The following is a 23,714-nucleotide window of genomic DNA, read 5'->3' as shown; positions in this document are numbered from 1 at the left end:
GTTGTGTCATTGACCTTGTGCAGTTTGAACTGTGCACATAACAGAAAACGCTAATGTGCACCAGCTGCCAGGACAACAAAAAAATGAAGGCAGGAAAAAAATCAGGTAAGCATGGGGTCAGACTGGAATTTAATTGAGTTCTTGCACAGTGAAGGTAAGTGAAGTGATAATGGCAGATTGTTTCTCTCTCCTCAGGGTAAGGTAGACTGAAAAAGTTATTTTCTACATTTACCCAACGGCTCATTAGTTTCTCTGTTGTTGTAAGCTTGTGCAAATTACATCATGTCCATTACTTCCATTGCTCAGAAAGCAAGCTCCCTGTATGGCTCCACCCAGCACTTCAGAGAAATGAATGGGCTGTGGAGCTTGCAGCTATTTAGTTATTAGTTAATACATCAGCCGTGTCATTGTACTGTCTACGGATTTCATAAAGAAGACTGAAGAGCATGCCGAGCTGATGTGGTCAGCTCTGAATATGGATTCCAGGCACCTTAGTTTATTATTTGATGCGATGTAACTCATATTTGTTTGTGACAAAGCACAATGGGGAGGTAAATTAATGTGTGTGTGTGTTTAGAAGGGACAGTGCTTAATGCTAAGTAATCTTAGAACAGAAAACCAATTCTCCTAGTTGCACTGGTCCAGAGCTCTTCTCGGCAGGTAGGTTGTTCCAAGTGTCACAGAGAACTTCCCACAGGTCACTAGTGTTTATTGGTGACATGACTGCTGACAGAAGTAATAGGATAAATCTTAAGCATATAGGGCAATACTCTCTGTCCACATTGAGCCAAATGCTGCAAAACTGATGGTGCTTGACAGTCCAAACGGATAATGAGCCAAAAACAACTCCGTAGTTTCTCAATGCAAAGAAATGGGACATCCTTCAATGACCAAGTCAGTCATGTGATCACAATCCAGAAGAGCATGCTTTCCAGATAGTTAATACAAAATTAAATACAGAAAGACAAACAATCAAGCAGCAACTGCAGAGGACTGCAGCAAAGGCCTGACAGAGCATCTCAAAGGAGGAACAGCATTTGGCGATATCTGCAGGTTTTGGACTTAACTGCAAAGGTTTTCAATCCAAGAACTAAAAACAACTGTTAATTGCCCGAGTTTCTCTAATTACTTCTGAGCATCTGAAAACTATTTATAGGGACTATGTATAAAAATGTCTGTATTTCCTAAAAAGTTTAAACGATATTTTTGTTAAACTCCTTTAATTTTCTCCCGTGTTTCAAAATGTTGAGCCAGAAAGTCAACCATCATTCCCAGGACGAGAACACGGTTAAAATAACCCAAACTAGGCAAATAGGAGGTGTGATGGGTGGTGAATTATAAATGTGTTGGTTCAGCCAAAAAGTGCACAATTCCCACTGTCCTCCCACAGGTGCCTCAGGACATTACAATAGAACTAGAACCTTATGGTAATGATAGAGACTATAGATGTGCTCCTGGCATGGTCACAGATGGATCCTCATTAAAGTCTCCTGTTTGTTCTCTGAGTTGCAGTTGGTCTCTGTGCACATTTGTACATCCAATAAGTCAGAACAGGACTTCTAAGCCATGAGGGAAAAGTTGTAAAAGTAGTGCTGGAAGCACAGCACTGAATGATTTTTAAATCTCATTTGGAATATGCACTAATGTGACCGACTGACTTCTACAGGGCTCGGGACAGCGTTGCTGACACAGACGCTGGTCAGCTCAAGCAGACAACAACTCAAACTGTCAGTTAATTAAACTAAAGCCAGAGGGAGCATAACAACAACATCCAAACATACTTTTCTGTGCTGTGGCTTGGCGTCCTCCTGGACACTACATGACTCTTTGATTAAACTTATGTAAATGTGCTATTCAAACACACCAGCATGTACGTGAGCTGAAAACATTGAGCATCACGGCTCAATCGATTCATATTTAAAAAGAAAATACACTTCTTTTTTTTTTTAAAGAACTAAGACTTTCACTCCTATTGGTAGCAGGGCTTGAGAGGCCACGCTACCCCTGATGCCTTCATGTCATGTTTACAGTGTACTGAACAGTTTTGAAGGACAGGTAATTTCCTGAATGTGTGTGTTCAGTGGTAATGTTTTTCTCAGTCGGTGGATTGTAGCAATGGATGTCAGGTTTTTTCCATTTCCCCCATGTTGTTAATAATTTAACAACATAATTTACAATAAATTCCTGCTTTTCATCTTGGTTGGATTTTTTTTCTATATTTAACCAGAAAACTATATTTAACTAAATCTCTTTTCTGATGTTCCCAAAATGATGTGAGTTGCATTATTATAAGCGTCATTTCTAATTAAATTGCCACAAGCTCAAATGAAGAAGACTGTCAATGAATAAATTGCAACTTAGAAAACACGCTCATTAAAACATTAGTTAATGTACCAAATAAATAAAATCAAGTAAAAAGACAGCAAAAAGGAGACATGTCAGCATCACATAATTGCTTCAGATTGGTCTGCTGCACATCCATGATGTGAATCTCCTGTTCCACCACATTTCAAAGGTGCTCTATTTGATTGTGATCTGCAGGCTCTGGAGGCCATTTGAGTACTGGGAATGCATTCATGTTCAAAAGAACCCTATTTGTTATTACAATGATCAGTTACAACATTAAAACAGCTGAAATTAATAATATAGATCATCTTGTCAACAATGTAATGTTCTGCTTAAAAACCCTGCATCGTGATCTTGATGTGGATGTTGATTTATAGTACTGCCCGGATGTCGTTGGTAGTGATTGTTTTGCCATCTGTAAGCATGCGCTTGTCTATCTCTATTGCTAAAACTGACCTCATCATGGTGGATTTAGGTTTTATAAATCTTAAACTATAAGAATGAGAAAAACTGGATGTTTGCACTGGCAGAATACAAACTAGTGCATTATTGAGCAAACTCGATGCAATTACAGCCTATTACAGTGAGTTTCAGGGTAGCCTATCCACATGTTAATCAATATGCTATATTTACACTGGATATTGTTACCAAACAAAGCTATACATTAGCTTAGTGTCCATAGAGCAAGTACCAGACATTAGATCTGGAGACTGTGAAGGCCATGATCTAAGCTTTTTCTGACACAACGATCCCCCACATCATTAAACAACAACCACAGGCCTGAACTGTTGATTAAAATAGGATGAATTGATGCTTTCATGTTGTTTACACCAAAATCGGGCTCTACCATCCAAATGTTGCAGCAGAAATTGGGACTCATCAGACCAGACCCATCAAACATTTTTTCTAATCTTCCATTGTCCGATTTTGGTGAGCCGATTACAATGTAGCTTCATTTCCTGATCTTTGCAGAGAGGAGTCACACCCAATGTGGTCTTCTGCTGCTGTAGCTCTTCGGCATGATGTTTGTTGAGAGATTCTCTTTTGCTTTTCTTGGTTGTAATGAGTTGTTATTTCAGTTACTGGTGACTTCCTGTCAGTAAACCCAGTAATGCATTGAGTTGCTGCCATGTAATTGGCTGCCTAGATATTTGCATTAATGAGGAGTTGAGCAGGTGGTGCTGAATTTGGCAATGTAGTATTTAGGTTACAGAGAGGAGAAAGAAAAACTCCTCTGTTTTCAGTCAGGATATTTCATTTTGTGTGCTTCAAGTTCAGCTGTTCTTGTTTCTAAAGTAACAAAACTGCATTAACATACTGCTGCAGTGGCCTTTTAATTTTCTGTCTTGATTCTTTATTCATTACTGTGGCATAAAAAGCACAAGTGTAGGCATTATTATTTCAAACTTATGATCATTTATGCAGAGGTTACATAAAAACCAAAAACTCCCAGGAAGTGTCTGGACTCAGCACATCTCTGCTCCTCTACTGACGTTTTAAAATTCTCATGAGACACCAGATTTAAGATGACAGCTCAGCCGGCGCTCCATTCATATAACATGAACACATTTCACCAGTCGTCTTATATTCTTATCCTCCTTACTCGGCTTTGTTATGAAAAGAAATTAATCATATAAAAGGAGTTTTACGGTTTTCTTTAATCCCCACAGTGAATAAAAGACAGAGGACACACTTCACATCGGTAAAAATAAGAACATTCACAATATATCTAATTTTAGCTAATATGCAGACAGCAAATGACAGAAGTAACACATATAATCACAATTATTATTATTTTTAACGAAATGTACAATTCAATAACCTGCAAAAATCCATGCAGCATTTGGATGTTATTTCACCACTGATTAAAAAAAAGGTGTGTTAGCTGTGTTAGCAAAACCACTTTTTTTTCATCATAGTGTCATTTTACATTCTATGCAACTTAAACACGCAAAGTTACACACTTCACAAGGACACTTAACCTGGACACGAAAAACAAACGTGTCAGGACACAAAAAAACTGTAAGACATGCACAGAGGAAAGGAGATGACATAATTATGAATGTCATAATAAACTTTTCAATGCAAAAAAGCACTTCAAGAGTTTGAAATGGCAATACGATAATTAGCAGGGAATAAATAATGTGCTACATAAAGAAACAATCAAAAGTTTTGTCAAATTGTAACTAAATTCCAAACTGTAATTACTTTGACTATCACAGCGGGACACCCAGAAAAAATAATGACTGTATTTTAAAACTGTGACGAATAATGAAATTCACGTCTTTGTTCTGCAAATGTCGAGACTCAAATGTTTTAATCAGGACTTCGGTTTGCTTTTAACTTCAACATTTGCCCCTAATTTTTATTTACACTGATCAGCCACAACATTAAAAACACTGACAGGTGAAATTAATTACACTTATCATCTTGTCAACAACGTGGTGTTCCGCTTAGAAAACTTACATCCTGTCGTATGCTATGGTTAGTGATACGTTGTCATTTATGTGCTAGTGTGTCTGCATTGCTCTTCCCTGTAAAACTGACCTGATCATGTAGGATTAGTGCTAATAAATTCTGAGCTAGGAAAGCAAGAGTAGGGGTATCTACTCCAGACAAAAACTGCCCAGAAACAGATCCCAAGGTGGTGATCCAGCCCCCAAACTTCTGCAGCATGTGTTAGATGCCCTACAACACACCCAGTCTACAGGATGACCTACACATATGATCAGAGCTGTTTTTGCTACAGAAAGGGGGACGGCACAATATTTAGCAGCCAGTCTAAATGTTGTAGCTGATCTGTGTTTTCATTCGAGTGCAGACTTTTCTTCGGATTTAACGACAGTTTATACTTTTTCAAATTAAACAGCACTGCTCAGAACATGACTTGAGGTCATTTAAGGCAGCGATCCCCAAACCTGGGCCTCGGACCGGTACTGGTCCGTGAGTCGTTTGGTACCGGGCTGCGAGAGTTGAGGCCCAGGTGTGAAATGTATAGTTTTCAGGGTTTTTATCGGTTTTCAGCGTTATTTTGTTATCGTTTTTATCGTTAACTCGGTTTTCCTGGGTCTTTTCACGTGTGTAGAGATTAAATCTTCTTTTTTTCGGTACCGGTACTAGTTTTATTTTGTTGTACTTTTCCGCGACACCTTAAAAGCCGGTCTGTGAAAATATTGTCAGGCATAAACCGGTCCGTGGCGCAAAAAAGGTTGGGGACCGCTGATTTAAGGGATACTTTAAGGTCTGGATAAGAACAAAAGGGGTAAAATAGTTCAAAATTTTAGGACACAAAAAAATAGTTGAGCAAATCAATTCCATTCTCATATCTGTACAGTAAATATGAAGCTTCAGGCCCCCGACTTAAAGCTGCAAACAAGAGAAAACCACTTCATAGCTGGCCAACTAGTAATGATTATGTAAAAGAGCGTTTTTGTAAACAAATAAGATATAAAACATTTTAATAGGGGAAATTCAGAGATGCTATTCGGTGGATTTTGTTACCTTTTATGACCCATTTTCATTTTTTATTCTAAGGTAACCTACTGTAACCTGTTGCTGGCTGTATATTTAGCTGGCAGATATGAATGCTCATATTTTCTTTAAAAAACAAAAAAAAAGCTCTTGCATTTGAAAAAAAGAACTTCTGGAAATAAAGCTACCTTATTATCTGCCTGCATCTCAGCCCAGTCTTTTATTCAGTCCCCTTCCTGCGAGCCACAGATGATTCATGAGAGCCCATAAGAGGATGTATTCTTCATAATATACTGTATAATGCATCCTTGGGTTTTCATCCAGTGTGCTCCAGCTGAGAACAATGCAGTGTCTGTTGCTCAGGAAATAACCAACTATGTGGCCTGCAGCAGCAGAAAAAAAACGACTGCACACAAACGAGTGCATCAACAAAAAACAAACAAACAAACAAAAAAGGCATCAATGCTTAAATTAAAAACATGCCACAAAAGGAGGATTGGAGATAAACAGAAAAAAACAGCACTCTTCTTCCACTTGTGAGTAAACAAACAAAAAGCCTTCAAATAATTCATCAAAAAACCCTAAAAACACGTCAAACATGTCTCACAGCAAGTCTGTTTCTTGTATTGATGTGAAGCACTTTACAATGTAGGTTGAAAACTACAGCAGAAATGCAACTGCCTGTTGGAGAGCTGCCAGATGACTGCACAATTGCGTGCTGAGCGAGATGTATAAAACATGTATGTTAAATGTTTAACATGCATGGCCTACTGTACCTATCCACGCTTCAGTGTCTATGGCTGTTTTTTCCCCACGGGAAGGAGAAGAAGCATGATTTCCAACTCTGCCGGCCCAGATTTCATTTTCATGCTCTAATACTTCACGTACATGTGGAGGACACTTTGATCCACTGCTACCCGTCGTGCTGGGATTCCAAACACCTCTTGAACACGCGCCATCCCCGAGGAGACCCCATTACTGTAACTTTCGTTCAAAACTTAAACTACTTTGTTAGTTTTTGACTGATTTAGGGATTCAAATAAATAAACTTGAACACAAAAAATTGTAACAAAAAGCAGTTTTCACGCATGGACTGCTGCACAGAACCTTTCTAGGACTAACCCAACAAAGGTGGAGGTGAGACTGCAAATGTCTAATGCAATTAAATCAGCCATTAGCTGGTCTTTAACCCGCCAGCTCACTTGTACAAAGGCTGTATGACGTGTGCCGATGTGAGAGCAGAGCATCTAATATTACATGCAGCGAGTGCATCATGTGTAATGCCTCCAGGAAGTCTTATTTAGGCAGCTCCCTCACCTAAACAACACAGAGTATTTCCAGGATGGCGAACGCATCTAAAACTGACTATTTCCTGCTGTGCGATACATATGAGGAAAGAGAACTGTGGAAAATATCCCAACCTGATTCTCACAAAATTGTCCAAAGTGCATGTGTGAAAAACGGCTTCAGGCAAACAACACTGACAGAGAGAGTTTAGAAAACTGTTACAAAGTAAACTGTTAGAGGTGGAGCCTTAAAGTCCTTTAGTGTACCTCTTCAAAGTAGAAAACTCTGAAAAAAGAAAAACCTTTAAAAGTACTTTGTGGAGTTTGTGACCTCTAATATTGCTGATATTGAATGTTTGTTTGTTTCTTTTTTTCTACGAGTGGCTCCACATTTTGTTTGTCACAAAATGGGGCTATGAGAGTGTTTTTTGAGTAGGGAATCCATTCATTGTAGCTGTTAAACCTCAAGGATACGCACAATGACTTCTGAATGTAAATCTAAATGTTCTTTATTGATTTAAAAAAAACTCCACAAGGTGCCTTTAATCTTGAGGTACATCCAATACCTTTGTTTTTCAAGGTCTCCAGCTACATCTTATGGGCCTTAAAAGCAGCTTAGATGTTGGGGGGGGGGAGGGGGGGGGGGGGCTATAAGGCCAACAAGTTAAGATCAAAAATGAGTTTTTTATATGGTCATTGCATCGTTACAATTGTTTTTCCTACTTACTATCCGAATACATGTATTCAAGTTATAGCTGCCATGAGGTTTTAGCAACATTAAGCACCTTCTTAATCGTTCCTGTGCCATCAGCAAGTACATTCAGACACCCATGTTCTATGTTTTTACGGGTCTAGAAGGGTTCTCACACAAGATTACTAGGTTACAAATAACTTACAGAGAATCTGAAGCACTGAATTTCAATGTGTAGGTGGTACCTGGTTTCAAATGAAATGCAGTGAGTGCAGAGTTGCCGAAACTCTGCTGATATGTCAAAATGTGACTTTTCACCCCCAAACCCCCATTTTTCTTTTAAGTGAAAGTATTAGAAAAAGCTACAAATGGACCTCAAAAAAATCTAATGGATTTCATGCTTATTTTCAGTCAAGTTTTAACCTGTAAACTTGACCTGCAAATCACCACATCAGTGCTCACAGACAAACAGCATAGCCTCCGTGTGTTGTTAGGCATTGATTTGCAGCAATTCTGAGACTCTGGATCTCAGCTGCAATCACCAGGGAGTGTTTGCATCGAGCAGTCTGTATTTAAAGTCTTTGAGTCGGTCCAGTCCTCCCCTCTGGGCCACCGCTCTGACCAGGACACTAATCACAGCCTCGGGAGAGGCAGTCTTGGTCACATCCACAGCTACCAGCCAGCATACACACCTCACCACTTCACTGATTATTCTTCACCGTCCTGGAACAGATGTATTCAAATGTAATGGCCCGAGCCAAGAGACACGCACGCTCCAACCAGAGACAAATGGGAAGATGCGTTCACGCAGCAAAGCTTTACACAAAGAGGCACAAAGCTGGATGAGAGTACGAGAGAGAGCATCTTCCTTTGTGTCTATACGATGAACTTCAGAGTATGTTGCAGGCACAATGATAACAGAATACAATTAACTTCAAATGGTTTCACTGCACATATAAATCTCTCTCTCCGCAGGGTCACAAATGACTTAACTCCTGCCGTAAAGACGAAGCTTCTAATTGCACATCATTCTGTGCGCTGTGATACTCACACTGTCGATTGGCACACTGTTCAAGAGAATTAACAATTTATCTCCGCGGGAATACATTAGCAAACTATCAGGACATCAGGCCAACACCGCAACATGTGTCTTAATCGTCAATTTCACAGCATTATAAAAAGAAAAAAAAAAATAACATAAAGAGGACACCTTTAAGTTGCATGTATGACCACACAGAAGCAAAAAAGCTGATTTACATCTCCACCTCTGGTTTACCTTCAAGTTTGACTGCAATCTGCTAGTGCTGTCTTTTTCTCGTGACCTTGTTTTGAAGCGTCTTTGAACAGAACGGAGTAAAATTGAATCTGACAGAGCATCTGCCTTCACCACTCGCTCAGTCAGAGATGAAGGCCTGAATGATACTCGTTATAGATTAATTACAGCCTGACAGAAGACAGACACGCAGAGGAAACAAAGTGGACGAGCTTGTCAGACGTCCAAGCTGATGCCACTCGCCTCCACGGTGGCAGCTAAGCGCTTCTTCTGCTACAGCTTTGAGAGAAAATGTAAATTCGGCCTCTGTGATGTGTAGAGAATACGGAAATCTGAGCCACTGAGGTCACTGCGAGTTGACGGACGCTTGTTTCTTCTCCTTTTTTTAAAGTTCAAACCATCCTTCGCTAGACTCACAGAGCAGCGAGCGGATCGATTAGTCAGTGCACAGCAGCAGGCCTCAGCTCTAAAATTCAGGAGAGGGCTTTAAATTCAAAAAAGCAGGAGATGTGTCATTGCTGTTCACATTGGTCAAACTTTTATGTAATTTTTTTTCTTTTTTTTGTATGAGGCTCCATGTGTACCCAACCAGGACTTTAAAAACAACCTTTATTAATAGATATGGGCTGGGATTTGGGCAAAAATGGCTGTGTGTTGGTTAGTGTAACTGCAGAGATTCATTTTGTCTCTGTGGATGATAGTTATGATGATGATGATGATAATGATGCTTCCATGCTGCTTCAGCCAGGGTCACGACAGCTGCCACGGTGGGTTGAAGAACTTGATGGCATGAGACTTTGCCCACTTGGCAAAAACGGACTTCTCCGTGATGAAACGGTGTCCTCCATATGGGGCACTCTCATGCAGGAGATACTCAGCACACTCGTCTCGGCTGCCCGCCTCGTAATAATGGTAGGGAACTTTTTTGTAATCCTCTGTCCTAAAAAGAAGAAGAAGAAGAAGATTATTTACACATTATTTAGACAAACTTTCATCTACAATTGTTTGGGAGTGGCACTATACCTCCTCTGCACATGTACAGACCATCTCTGCTATATCTCCCTGACTTTGTCTCCAAACGGCTCAACCTGAGCCGTCTGTCTAATAAACTCATTTCTAATTTTGGCTATCCTGGTCACACTCAGTGAAAACCTTAACATCTTTAACTTTGCCACCTCCAGCTTCGCCTTCTGTCTTTTTGTTAGTGCCACTGTCTCCAAACCATAGCAGTTCTTACTACAGTCTTTTCTTTCAGTCCCAAATTACCCCTGACACTCATCCTCACTGATCGTCAACTGTTTTCTCAGTCTAGCTTCAACAACTCTTTCCTATATCATCATGATATGGGTTATCAGCTTTATACCTCTGTAGTTACTACAGCTCTGCACATGACACTTGCTGTTGAAAATCAGTACCAATAGACTTCTCTGTTCTTCGGGCATTCTCCAACAGTCTGGTTAAAAAGTCCACTGCCCTCTCTCCTAGACATCTCCATACCCTCCACAGGTATGTCACACCCATATCAGCTGCTTTCCACTCTTCACATCTGCCCTCACTTCCTCCTTCCTAATTCTCAGCACTTTCTGATTGACCAATTTTCCTCTTCTTGCTCTCATTTTCTTCATTCATGAGCTCCTCAAAGCACTCGTTCCATTTTCTCAGTACACCCTCTTCACTTGGGGATGGCACTGCATATGTGGGAAAAAAGCTATTAAAAAAATTCAGCCCACTCCTCATCTGTGTCTGAGATCAGCTTGAGGCTTCATTAGCCACCACACATATTACATTCGAATTTCCAGCTGACCTGTCAGTGGTTCAGTTGCACTGTGAGTACTGTGGGCGGTAGGTTTTGACAAGGAAGAAGAATGAGTGTGTTAAAAAAAACATGATCTCTAGTTCTGCTGTGTCAATTCTGATGTTGGAGAAATGCACCGACATAGCATACAAACGTCTAACAAAAGTGTATACTGTGGTAGTATAGTATTAAAAATTGAGTAAACTAACTGCACTGTAGCCTTTATGAACATTTATGAAACTGTGATAAAGGCACCATGTGTGTATCAATTATTTGGAATTGAAATACTGACATCTTGTTATTAATATGAAAATGCTTGGGGTCCTAATCTTGCTTTTCAATTTAACTGATGTATTGATGGGACATGTTCAGCTTCGTGTTACGTCAGTCTGCCTGCCTTTGAATTATCCATTAAGTACAAATCTTTTTGTTTACTTTTTTACACTTTGGTAACAGATTGTTCACCTCTGTACACCTTTGAATGTTGATTTAACCCTAACCCGAGAGTAATGTTCCTCAATGTAAAATCTGGAGAAATCGATTGGATGCTCATGATCTTTGGACCCTCACAGCCGAGCATTAAAAACAGGCGTGATTCTGTCCCATATCTCATACATAAATTTTAGTCTAGAGCACGAGATGTTCATGTTTTCCAAAATGAATCGAAATTTCAATTCATCTGACCCCAGAGCAGTTTTCCACTTTTATGTTTTGTGACTCCAAGAGGAAAAGGAGTATTTGGCTTGTTATCAGTGTTCAGTTCAAAAGTCTGATGTTATGAGAACATCACAGTCTGTAGATTTGGCGGCTTATACATCTGAAAAGACACCATTAATGCTGAAAGGTATATACAGGTACATACTGTTTGCAGTCCAGATATCTCACCAATTGAAAACATTTGGAGCATCATGAAACAAAAAACATGACAAATGCAACCCATGACTCTTGAGCAGCCAAGAATGGGACAACATTCCTCTCCCAGAATTTGAAAACTTCATATGTTCCCTATATTGTGAGTAAAATATGGGTTCATGGGTTTGTAAATCATTACATTCTGTTTTTCATTTTATACAGTGTCCCAGCTGTTTGGGAATTGGGTTTGTACATATGCTAAGCTATTTTATTTATCCAGGTGTACACATGTTTGTCAGGGAACATTTTTAATTTGCTATGGCAGACACTGATGGCAGCCTGCTCCTGTTTCAACATGGCAAATCCCACAGGCACAAATCGAGGTCAGTAAAGAAAAGGTTTTCTCAGTTGGATGAATTGGAATAGGATCTCCAGGCCAGAGTTCATCACTCTACATCCTGTTAATGCTGTCGTGTATAAATGGGAGCAAATCCCTGCCTAAAGTCTCAAAAATTGTGAAAAAGCTGCCCTGCAAAGTAGAGACTGTTATAGTAGTAGACTATTTGTCAAATGTCTATCCATCCAGTTATCCAGCCAGCTTTTTAACTGCTTATCCAACTAAGGTCACAGCTCACAAACCCATCCCAGCTCTCACAGATACAAGGTACATCCTGGGCAGGTCGCTAGTTCATCGCTGGGCTAACTCAGAGAGACAGGCATTCACAGCTAGGACCAATTTAGATTCACAACATAACATGCATGTGTGTGTGTAACCACAGCAACCCGAGAAAATGTGTTTGCACTAGTCACTCAGGTTTAAAAAAAACAAACATATAGGTATTTATTTTTCTACTGCATATCAAATTAAAACCATGACTGATGTTTGAGTATTCACATATTGTTAAATATATAAACATATTGATGAATATACATTAAAATTTTCAATCTTCTCTTTCTCACAGTTAAGAATACATTTAGCGTTCTTGGTTTTGGCTTAAAATAAATAAAAATCCAAAGTAAGAAAACAAATTCAATTATTAAACCATTAAAACGAAGCTCCTTTGAGACGGTGTTCAGTAATTCGAGCTGATTCTGCCGCGAGCAAAGGCTTCTACTCGGCAGGTCTACCTTATTTGAAAAAAGGGGCTGCTGTCGGCGCCCGCATTTATTCAATAAATAGTCTTTTAACTAAACTCTGATTTACATCACAACAGATTCACTTCTATTCTGAGACAAAGTAAATCTGAAAACATGCAGCAAGCTCAGTAATGTACAGTAATGGATTTCACGATGCGTCGCTCGGTTTAGAGTTTGCATTCAAAAGAAGGGATCAATAAAAACAGAAGGAAGCTTGGAGCAATGGATAAGGTTCATTGTGCACTCTGCCACTGGTTTCTAATGGCGAGTGACAGCTTTATGAGAGGATGACTTGTGTAACAATTGCACTGAGAGAATGAATACAGAGAGAAGGGAAACAGCCATCACGGCAGCCAGTGACTCCACAGCGGGAAAGCGACCGTGGCTGTCTGCCAGCTTACAGTAATACAAAGCCCAATCACTGCCTCTCCTCTGTGTCACACAGTGTGCACCAGTGTTGACAAATAAATTCAATTTCACCCTCTCTGCAGCACCTGTTGAAGCACCACTGCCACAGAACCACTGGGGTCAATCCTAACCTAAAACCATGAATATTGCCACACAAAAGTTTCCTTCTCCTTGTTGTTCTGGAGCATCCAGCTGACAGAAGCACTTTGCGTGACTCTAAACTGTCAATTCAGAAACTTGGTGAAACACAATATATTCCTGTCCTATGCAGGATGGGGGGAAATAAATGAGAGAGGCAGGGAGAGAAAACTGGCCCTTAACTGCCTCACTGAATCATAAAATCCTCCATGCTGGTTGAATTATCGCTTCGCTCTGCCATGTGTCTTTATTTCAGCTCCTGCTGTGCACGGGCTGCACAGAGAGGATAAAAAGCAGGATTTTCAGTGTGCATTAGGTAAAAGTGTTTGATTTGGGGGATAGAGAGAGCTCAGGTAGAGCTGCGAGAGGAGGCGAGATCATCAAGGCTGAGATGACTTGAGACTGAGCAGCCATGCCCAGAGCAAGAGCATCTTGTTTGTCATCCCTCCCATGGCCTCGCAGTCAGACAGTAATCACTCACCCCGGAGTCAGAGAGAAGACGACAGGCCCGATATACAAATAAAACTCGAAGCAGAGGAGGAATTGGGGTGCTGGAGCCCAGCCACCCGCAGCCAAAGAGAGACTGCTGCCTGCTGGGTATTCTAGGCAGGGAAACATAATGGTATTCATGGCACAGAGAACCCAATATGGATTTCAGCATAGAAACTCAGCCATTAAATCCAAACTGAGGCATTGGAAATGTAACAGGGCAGACCGTGGTTATGGGAGGTTGTGATTGGCCGGCGCTGGGGTGAATGTGAATGGAGTTTTCAAAGTTTTGTAGGAACGCGTGCATTTTTCATGCAAGTATAGAGGAAGGAAGATGTGGGAGCGGGTAGCGAGAGTGTGACAGTTCATGTCTTACTTGCAATAGGTGTCATTTATCATGCCGTAGATATGGATCTCTTTGCACATGTCCATGGCGAGGATGAGCGTGAACCAGCCCGTGCTGAGGTAGGAGCCGGACTGGATCCTGCAACACACAAAGATAATGCACTGTAATATTCATTTGCATAAAAATCCTAATCATTTGCATTGAAATATAAAAAAATAAAAACAAGCACAAAGTTTTAAGTATGCCATTTTTCAGCCCCTTGTACACTTCTCTCTTGTGTGATTGTAATTCAGGTGATCTGAGAATTATAATTATCCTAACAGATGTTCTTAGCGTAGGCTGCTCTGGATCTGAGCCTCAGCTCAAATGTATATATATCTACAGAACAGCAAGAAAGCTGGCAGATGCATAACCATATGTCAAGTTTCACATGAGAAATGTTTCTAATTTTAGAGACCAAATAAATATTATGTACAGTGATAATTTAGGGGGTTGTAACATTCACAGTGGCTGTATATAAAAAAATTTGAGGGCTGAGAAATGCTTGATGTTGTTGATTAGCTTCATTCACAGCAGTCATCCCCTGTGAGTGAAGCAGGCCGGTCAATAACAACATGCATTATCCTTTCATCACCATCATCATCAGACCCGTAGTTTGTGAGCTCTGACCCATCAAAGTTGAAAAAAAGTGAGCTTTGATCATTTTCAAACACAGAGCACACAGACTCAAGATTTTTTTTAAGAAACCTGATTAGTAACACCTGAAGCGGGTCATAAAATGTGCTTCCCTAGCCTCTTCCAGGCAGGGGGCCCCCCACATACCCCGAGGGCAACTCTTCTCTGCAATGCAAAACACCACCAGGAGCCTTAGACTGTGAATAAATTAAATGCAGTGCACTGCATGACACCGATAATGATAAATGAAATGGGACATGACCACCGTGTAATGCAGCATCAGTACGGAGAGGTGCAATGAAAATTCATTTAGAGCATCCAATTATACGACACCATCATTAAAATAAACAAATGAATAAATTAGGTCTGAAACTACAAATTATTTTCATTATTGTTCACTTCAGCTTGTTTTTTTCTTAAAAACTGTCAGAAAACAGTGGAAGGTGTTTGTTATAGTTACGCACGTCCCGAGGAGGTGTGTTCAGATGGCTTGTTTTGTTTTACCAACAGCACAAAACCTTCAAGGACATTCAGTTCAATAACACATAGGACAAAGACGAGCTTAATAACATTTAAAAAAAATTAAAAGCTGGAATTTTTAATTTAAAGATGACTAAAAAGACTTATTGTTAGCTTTCAGAAGTGGATATTGTGATCAAGAAAAAATAATTCCAAAAACAATAAATGTAGAGCATGACAACAGAAAGGGAGATGTAGTGGTCTTGAACACACTTCTTTACCTTCTGTAAACCACAAAAAAAAGCACAAAACTTATATGACAGTTGAGTTCCTTTAACATTGGTGTGCTTTGATTCTTGGTTATATTTCTGCTGTTATTATATATCAGTGTTATTTTTATATGTGGGATATAACGTCTGCACCTGTGATTTCTTCTTTATTGTGGTTATATTTATCCATCAGTTGTCACAAACACAAATGAATTCCCAAAAGGTCAGTAAAGACTACTACTGCGACTGCTATGAGCTTTCATAGTGTGGGCTCAAGATTAAGTTCAGATTATTTAGTTCTAGACAAATGACTTCTTTCTATTTCTGTTTAAAGAGGCCAAAGCTGCAGAGTTATTAATGTTAGTAGATCAGTATGTGTAAAGACAGACTTAGAAAACAAACAAATATTACATCCTTCTTGAATTAATTGAATTAATTCATTAAACCATATTGTTTGAAGGATGTTAATTAAACCCTTTTTTGTCTCCAAATTAAAATACAAATGCAAAACCTGCAAACAATACTTTGAAGATACTGTTTCAGGGTTAGGACCATGGACAGCACTCTATTCCATTCACTAGACTTTAAAGCACACAGTGTGAACTATAGTAAAACTACTGTTGCTACATGCAAGAAGCCAGTACACAAAATGAGTCAGAAAATCTTGACAAGCAGGAACTGTGCTAATTAAACTTCACAACCAAAACCAGCTGTGTTCTGAAGTAAATACTGAGATAATCTTTTAAAAAGGGTTTCTTATGTGTTGCTTGTTTTCTGCAGATGATTTACAGTCTGATTTTTCCATGTGAGATAAAGGTTGTATCCAAAAGCATTCACTCATTCACGCTTCTCTATTTTCTGATGATGACGATATAGTGAGCTCCCGAGGAAATTAATATTTTGGCCACCACTTCGGTCATTTTCTCATCATTCAGTTGCAATACAAAATAATAGATCATCCGCTAAATAAATAAATCAATAAGAAGCCACAACTAAGGAAAAGCAACGAGCAGAAGAGATATATTTGGGCCAAGAAACACTAGGACATTAGACCAGTGGAAATCTGTGCTTTGGTGTAATGAGTCCAAATTTGACTTCTTTGGTTCCACCTGTGGTGTCTTTGTTTGACGTAGAAAAAGTGAATGGATGGTCTCTACATGCATGGTTCCCACCGTGAAGCATGGAGAAGGTGTGATGGTGTGGAGGTGCTTTGTTGGGGATTTATTCAAAATTGAAGGCTCACTGATCCAGCATGGCTACCACACAGCATCCTGCAGCGACACACAATCCCAATCATTTTGCGTTTAGTTGGATCATCATTTATTTTTCAACAGGACAATGACCCCGAACAAACCTTCAGGCTGTGTGAGGGCTATTTGACCAAGAAGGAGAGTGATGGTGCTGCGCTAGATGGCCTGGCCTCCACAGTCTCCTGACCTAAACCCAGTCGAGATGGTTTGGAATGAGATGGACCACAGAGTGACGACAAAAGGACCAACAAGTGCTCAGCATCTCTGGGAACTCCTTCAAGACAGTTGGAAAACCATTTCAGGTGACGACCTCATGAAGCTCATCGAGAGAATGCCAAGAGTGTGCAAAGCAGTAATCAAAGCAAAGAGTGGAATTTTTTTTAAGAATCTAAAATATAAACATGTTTTGAGTTATTTCACACTCTTTTGTTTATCACATAATTCCATAAGTGTTCATTCATAATTGTGATGCCTTCAGTGAGACTCTACAATGTAAAATACTCATGAAAATCAAGAAAAACTTTTAATGAGAAGGTATGTACAAATCTTTGACTGTTAGTCTATATGCATATAAAATAATCAAAATTAAATGTATGAATGCTGAATTAATGTTTTAATGTTTATCTGTATCTGCTCCATGGGCTACAGCTTAACAGCATAATAGCTCTCTCTGTTATGGCACCTCTGACGAAGCAATCAAAAACAGCAACACCGAGCAGATCATCAGAATCAACCCCTGACCACAGCAGAATGTAGGCTCATAGCCCAAATACAATTTCTTTGCTGGCTTGAGAGCTCGGAGCTAACATCTGTCAAGGCAGCAGTTGAAAATGCATTGCATGATGAACAGCTTCAATTCAGCTCAATTGGGGTTTTTTTATATAGCGCCAACTCACAACAATAGTCACCTTAAGGTGCTTTATATTGCAAGGTAAAATCCTTCAGTTGTGATAGAAAACTCCAACAATCAAAGCCAATTCCATGTGAAAAAAAAAACACTTTTGGAGTATCAGGGTGAGGTAAGACCAGTTTTTCATTGCTCTACTACTGCACAGTAGCCAAAAATGCACATCAGCCTGTTATTAACGGAAAGTTGGTGATCCAGTGCAATTTATTTGTCTGTAAATAATGTGTAAGTGAATGTTTTTAGATATTTTTGCTTGGAGATATTTTCATAATAGTCGGTGCATAGCTGATGCTGTATGGTCTTTGCTTATTTTGTGAACGCTTATTATTAGATCATCACTGGCTCTCCCAGAAAATAATAGTGTCTGTGAGCATTAAAGTAAAGACAGCGTGCTTGCAGGCATTGTATTTTCGTTATGTGCTGAATTTGCCAATAATAATACAGTCCATGTATATGTGTGTAGCTTAGAACTTGTGTAGATTTCTTAGGTAGTTATTATTTTACGGGAAAATGTTGGATTTTTATTAGACATTTAATATTTTTTTCTAATAAGGGCATATACAGGGAGTGCAGAATTATTAGGCAAGTTGTATTTTTGAGGAATAATGTTATTATTGAACAACAACCATGTTCTCAATGAACCCAAAAAACTCATTAATATCAAAGCTGAATGTTCTTGAAAGTAGTTTTTAGTTTGTTTTTAGTTTTAGCTATTTTAGGGGGATATCTGTGTGTGCAGGTGACTATTACTCTGCATAATTATTAGGCAACTTAAGAAAAAACAAATATATACCCATTTCAATTATTTATTTTTACCAGTGAAACCAATATAACATCTCCACATTCACAAATATACATTTCTGACATTCAAAAACAAAACAAAAACAAATCAGCGACCAATATAGCCACCTTTCTTTGCAAGGACACTCAAAAGCCTGCCATCCATGGATTCTGTCAGTGTTTTGATCTGTTCACCATCAACATTGCGTGCAGCAGCAACCACAGCCTCCCAGACACTGTTCAGAGAGGTGTACTGTTTTCCCTCCTTGTAAATCTCACATTTGATGATGGACCACAGGTTCTCAACGGGGTTCAGATCAGGTGAACAAGGAGGCCATGTCATTAGTTTTTCTTCTTTTATACCCTTTCTTGCCAGCCACGCTGTGGAGTACTTGGACGCGTGTGATGGAGCATTGTCCTGCATGAAAATCATGTTTTTCTTGAAGGATGCAGACTTCTTCCTGTACCACTGCTTGAAGAAGGTGTCTTCCAGAAACTGGCAGTAGGACTGGGAGTTGAGCTTGACTCCATCCTCAACCCGAAAAGGCCCCACAAGCTCATCTTTGATGATACCAACCCAAACCAGTACTCCACCTCCACCTTGCTGGCGTCTGAGTCGGACTGGAGCTCTCTGCCCTTTACCAATCCAGCCACGGGCCTATCCATCTGGCCCATCAAGACTCACTCTCATTTCATCAGTCCATAAAACCTTAGAAAAATCAGTCTTGAGATATTTCTTGGCCCAGTCTTGACGTTTCAGCTTGTGTGTCTTGTTCAGTGGTGGTCGTCTTTCAGCCTTTCTTACCTTGGCCATGTCTCTGAGTATTGCACACCTTGTGCTTTTGGGCACTCCAGTGATGTTGCAGCTCTGAAATATGGCCAAACTGGTGGCAAGTGGCATCTTGGCAGCTGCACGCTTGACTTTTCTCAGTTCATGGGCAGTTATTTTGCGCCTTGGTTTTTCCACACGCTTCTTGCGACCCTGTTGACTATTTTGAATGAAACGCTTGATTGTTCGATGATCACGCTTCAGAAGCTTTGCAATTTTGAGACTGCTGCATCCCTCTGCAAGATATCTCACTATTTTTGACTTTTCTGAGCCTGTCAAGTCCTTCTTTTGACCCATTTTGCCAAAGGAAAGGACGTTGCCTAATAATTATGCACACCTGATATAGGGTGTTGATGTCATTAGACCACACCCCTTCTCATTACAGAGATGCACATCACCTAATATGCTTAATCGGTAGTAGGCTTTCGAGCCTATAAAGCTTGTGGTAAGACAACATGCATGGAGAGGATGATGTGGACAAAATACTTATTTGCCTAATAATTCTGCACTCCCTGTATAAAGACAAACATCTGCATAGAAAACACCATAAGGACAAAAGCCTCAGCCACGAAGCTCCTGGCAAACAGTTTTTGTGCTGATGTTAATCCAGAGGAATTCAAACATTAAGGTGTGGCTAGGGATGGGTATCGAAACCCGGTTCTTGTTGAGAACCGGTTCCCACTGTTTCAATTCCTTGGAATTGTTTGCCATTTTTGCAAATGATTCCCTTATCGATTCCAGTCGCCCTGACTTTTTCTCTAGTGTCATTATAAAGTAAAAAATTATACTGTGTTAACTTTAATAATGAGATCTTTCATGATTTTTTTAATCTTTATCTAACAGAGCTGGTATTTACAAGGATAAAACACAAATTAAACCATCAAGTGGATTTTGCAGGGTTTCCATCATAGTGCTAAAATGTCATATTAACTAATTTAGCTGTTGTAGTTTTTAAAACTTTTAAAACTTAAAAAAAAAAGTTTTTAAAAGAAATTTTAAAAACAGGCAAATGTTTTAATTTACAATTGTTTCATCTGTTTAGCTGATATCCATCCATTTATGGTGGGCTAGATAGTTCTTTACCATATGTGAACAATAAGCATGATTTGGTGCTCTCTTGTCAGTACAGGTTGTAAAGTGAGAAATAAACTCCCAGTTGTCTTCCTCTGTTGGCCAACAAAGCTCTGCGTTTCCATCTGTGCTTTACAATTACCATTATGGCGGATTGATAGCAAAACAATTGAGTGTAAAATTAAATTTACGAGGCTAAAACACATTTAAAATCATATCCTCTAGTGTCTACTTCAAAAACACCAACCTTTTATTTTATTTTTCAGATCAGAGTTAGAATGTTTGTGTTTGTATTTTAACAACATGATGAACTATCAGGACCAAGAGAGGACAAAGAAAGAACCCATTCAATTTAGGTATGAATCCACTTCTTTGAAAATCCAAACAAGGGAAAAGACCTAGTGACTCTCTAGTGAATTCATTAGGTGGTTAAATGAGAAGCCAAACACTCAAATCACCAGTATCTTACAAAGCCAGAGTCTGGGTACAAACGAGCCAAAATAAATCCAGAAACCAATCAGAGATTAAACTAAAGAGTTAATAAAAAATGTGAACAGAAAGTAGTTTGTTTTTTGAGGTTTAGTGGTACAACAAAACCCTCATAAACACATAGACAGTGGGGTTGTGGGGAGGTGAAAATAAAAAAAAAATGCAATTTGCTGTAATAAAGGAGTGGAGGAGCACAGAAGGGAAATGGCACATTATCACTGATACACAGCTCGGCAGCTCTCAGCTGTCAGAGTTGTCAACACATCACTATTACCCTGCATTATTCATTAGTAATTTGCCACTCTTGCGGCACACACGCAGACAGAGACGAATACAGGCACACATACACCACGTCCCAGATGAGAGCTGGATGTCCTGGAGCAAAAAGGCAGTCAGGAATAAATAAAGGGGGTGGGATCCACTGACCCGGTGGCTAACGTTTCAAAGCAGATGTTTGGCAGTGAAGACGTGCCGAGAACGACTGAATTCAGGGTCTACAACCAGTAATGTGTTTACCTGTGACAATTATAATGGGACAAGAGAGTAGAAAAGATGCTGTTATTGTGTGGCCAATTTAAGAGAGATAAGACACGGTGTGAAGCTGCTTTGGCAGGCGACAAATAACATCCAGAGCCGGAGGACAGAGAGAATGCAATTTGCTTGTTTTGTTAAGGCAGAAAAATTCCGTCTTTTACTCAAAGACGGCAAACAAAATGTGTCTGGCTCGACACTGCTTGGCTTTTTAAGCAGTCTTTAAAGCCACTGAGACAGCTTTCTTGAAAAATAAAACAATAAATTGGGTTTGGGCATGAACCATGGGGATTAAAAAAAAGAAATAAAAAATGTGCATAAAAAGCTCAGATAAATCCCTCTTTTTGTTGCTCTCCAACACAGACCTGAGACAAGTGAGGCGGGAGCGATTGGGACTGACATGCTAGGATACTGCCATGCTACTGGCACTGCGAAATGAAGGGTGTTTGAGAAATGAAGTCAGATGCTCTGAGCGGGGTCTAAGTAAATAATCCCCTAAGTCGGACTGATCTGGAGCTTGTTGTGCTTTACCTGCCGAGCGCCAGGGGCTAAGGAGTGGTGGAGAACTGCCCAGGATCAGTGAGAGACTCCTCTACCTACGACTCTGTTCAATAACTCACACTTGACATTCACAGCAAGAGAGCTGTCCACGTGTGCAAGAAACTCTGCACTGACGACTGATTCAGTCGAGCCATGCTATCTAATGCCTCTGCAAGCTGCACAAATATGACATGACACCTGTCAGAAGTGCTTAGTGGAATAAAACTCAGCTCTATTGTAAAAACTTGATCCTTACTCAGAGAGGAAATCCTTTTGACTCTGAAAACTGTTTTACAGTTGGCAAAAATAAATGATGTAATATCAGGCAAATGCACATATTCACATAATCGCCTGGCTGGGTGTCACTCTTTGACTGCATGTTTAAAAGAACACCTGCTCTCATTATGCACGACCCACTGCTGATATAACTGCCTTTGGCAGCTCATAAATCATGACTCAAGATACAAAGAAATGTAATGGAATTAATTAAGGTCATTTACCTTCTTACTCAGTTAGATTATTGCATTGATTCAACTCTTGTGCCTAAATGTATAGCTGTATCCTGCAGGTTAGTTTAGGGTAGTTAGCTTAGGCCAGAGGTTTCCAGGGATGTCTTCAACTGGTTGTTGGGGTGTTTTCCGTGACCAGGTGGCAAGTAGCTGCTTGAGCTTGCTGGCTGATACCAGGTGAAAGTTGCTGCACCACAAACTTCCTTGATATTGCTTTGCTAACTAGAAGATACCGGCTGCAAACACTCACCATTTGCTCTCCAAGTTACAGTGAAACTTGGAAAAATTATGATGCAAACCAGAAATTGAGAACTTTTGTCCTCAAACTAAAGGTATGTCTTACCACAACAGCAATGATCAATTAATGGTGAATGGTCTCCACCATTAAAGTAATGATTTTTGTTGCCATCTGCATGGTTTCACTATCATTTAGCAAGCAGTTTGCAAGTGTTTGCAGGAAGTCATCGCCTTTAATGTGAACTGCTAGTGACTGCAACAAAAACCCTTTCACTAGCAACTGACGGTTACCAGGGGCCATTTAAAAGTAGAATGGGAGGCAGAGCCTTCAGTTTTCAGGCCCCTCTTCTGTGGAACCAGCTTCCTGTTTGGATTCGGGAGACAGACACTATCTCTACTTTTAAGATTAGGCTTAAAACGTTCCTTTTTGCTAAAGCATATAGTTAGGGCTGGACCAGGTGAGCCTGAATCCTCCCTGAACTGTGGTTTTATTTTTGCCCTTTTGTTTCTTTTAGTAGCACAACCATACGTCCTCACTTTGGGTCTGCATCATCTGAAGAAAATAAAGAATGTCATGATGATGGTGTCAAAAGAATGGTAATGGACAGGTGAAAGGATATCATACACCTGAAAACTAGTTTAAACTATTGGTTGGTGGATAGAAATAAAATTATTATTTCAGTTAGTATCAGATGTGATTTAAAACCTAGTCTCTGTAGATGACACCTTGTAAGATGAAAATATCTAAGATAAAAAAAAAAGTCTAATCACTCTTTTCTAGTTTTGTAATTAATGTTAGGTCTTTTTATTATGACTAAGTGCACCATGTGGATATCCAAGGACATTTCAAGAAGTTATGTAAGAAGTTAAAAATATGTTATCAATTTGAAAAAACATGGAATTTTCATGAACATAAAGTGTACTAACCATAAAGTG

General features: G+C 39.6%; 1 protein-coding gene across 1 annotated transcript in view; it reads right to left on the bottom strand.

The window, feature by feature from the left end:
* Nucleotides 1–5,588: 5,588 nt before the first annotated feature.
* The window catches only part of st6galnac3 (ST6 (alpha-N-acetyl-neuraminyl-2,3-beta-galactosyl-1,3)-N-acetylgalactosaminide alpha-2,6-sialyltransferase 3), a 113,839-nt gene continuing 95,713 nt past the window's right edge, over nt 5,589–23,714 (bottom strand). Inside the window, exons 4-5 of the mRNA XM_085389117.1 lie at nt 14,263–14,370; nt 5,589–10,007 (exon numbers count right to left, since the gene is read on the bottom strand). Of these exons, the coding sequence (XP_085245243.1) occupies nt 9,818–10,007; nt 14,263–14,370 (298 nt within the window). The 3' untranslated portion in view covers nt 5,589–9,817. The remainder of the gene's footprint in view (nt 10,008–14,262; nt 14,371–23,714) is intronic.

Source organism: Rhamphochromis longiceps, linkage group LG18, assembly GCF_057381845.1.
Source record: "Rhamphochromis longiceps isolate RC_006_pf linkage group LG18, R_longiceps_female_GT1.1, whole genome shotgun sequence".
In the NCBI taxonomy this organism is placed as follows: Eukaryota; Metazoa; Chordata; class Actinopteri; order Cichliformes; family Cichlidae; genus Rhamphochromis; species Rhamphochromis longiceps.
Note: the sequence above shows the minus strand (reverse complement) of the source record. Positions and strands in the feature narration are given on the sequence as shown.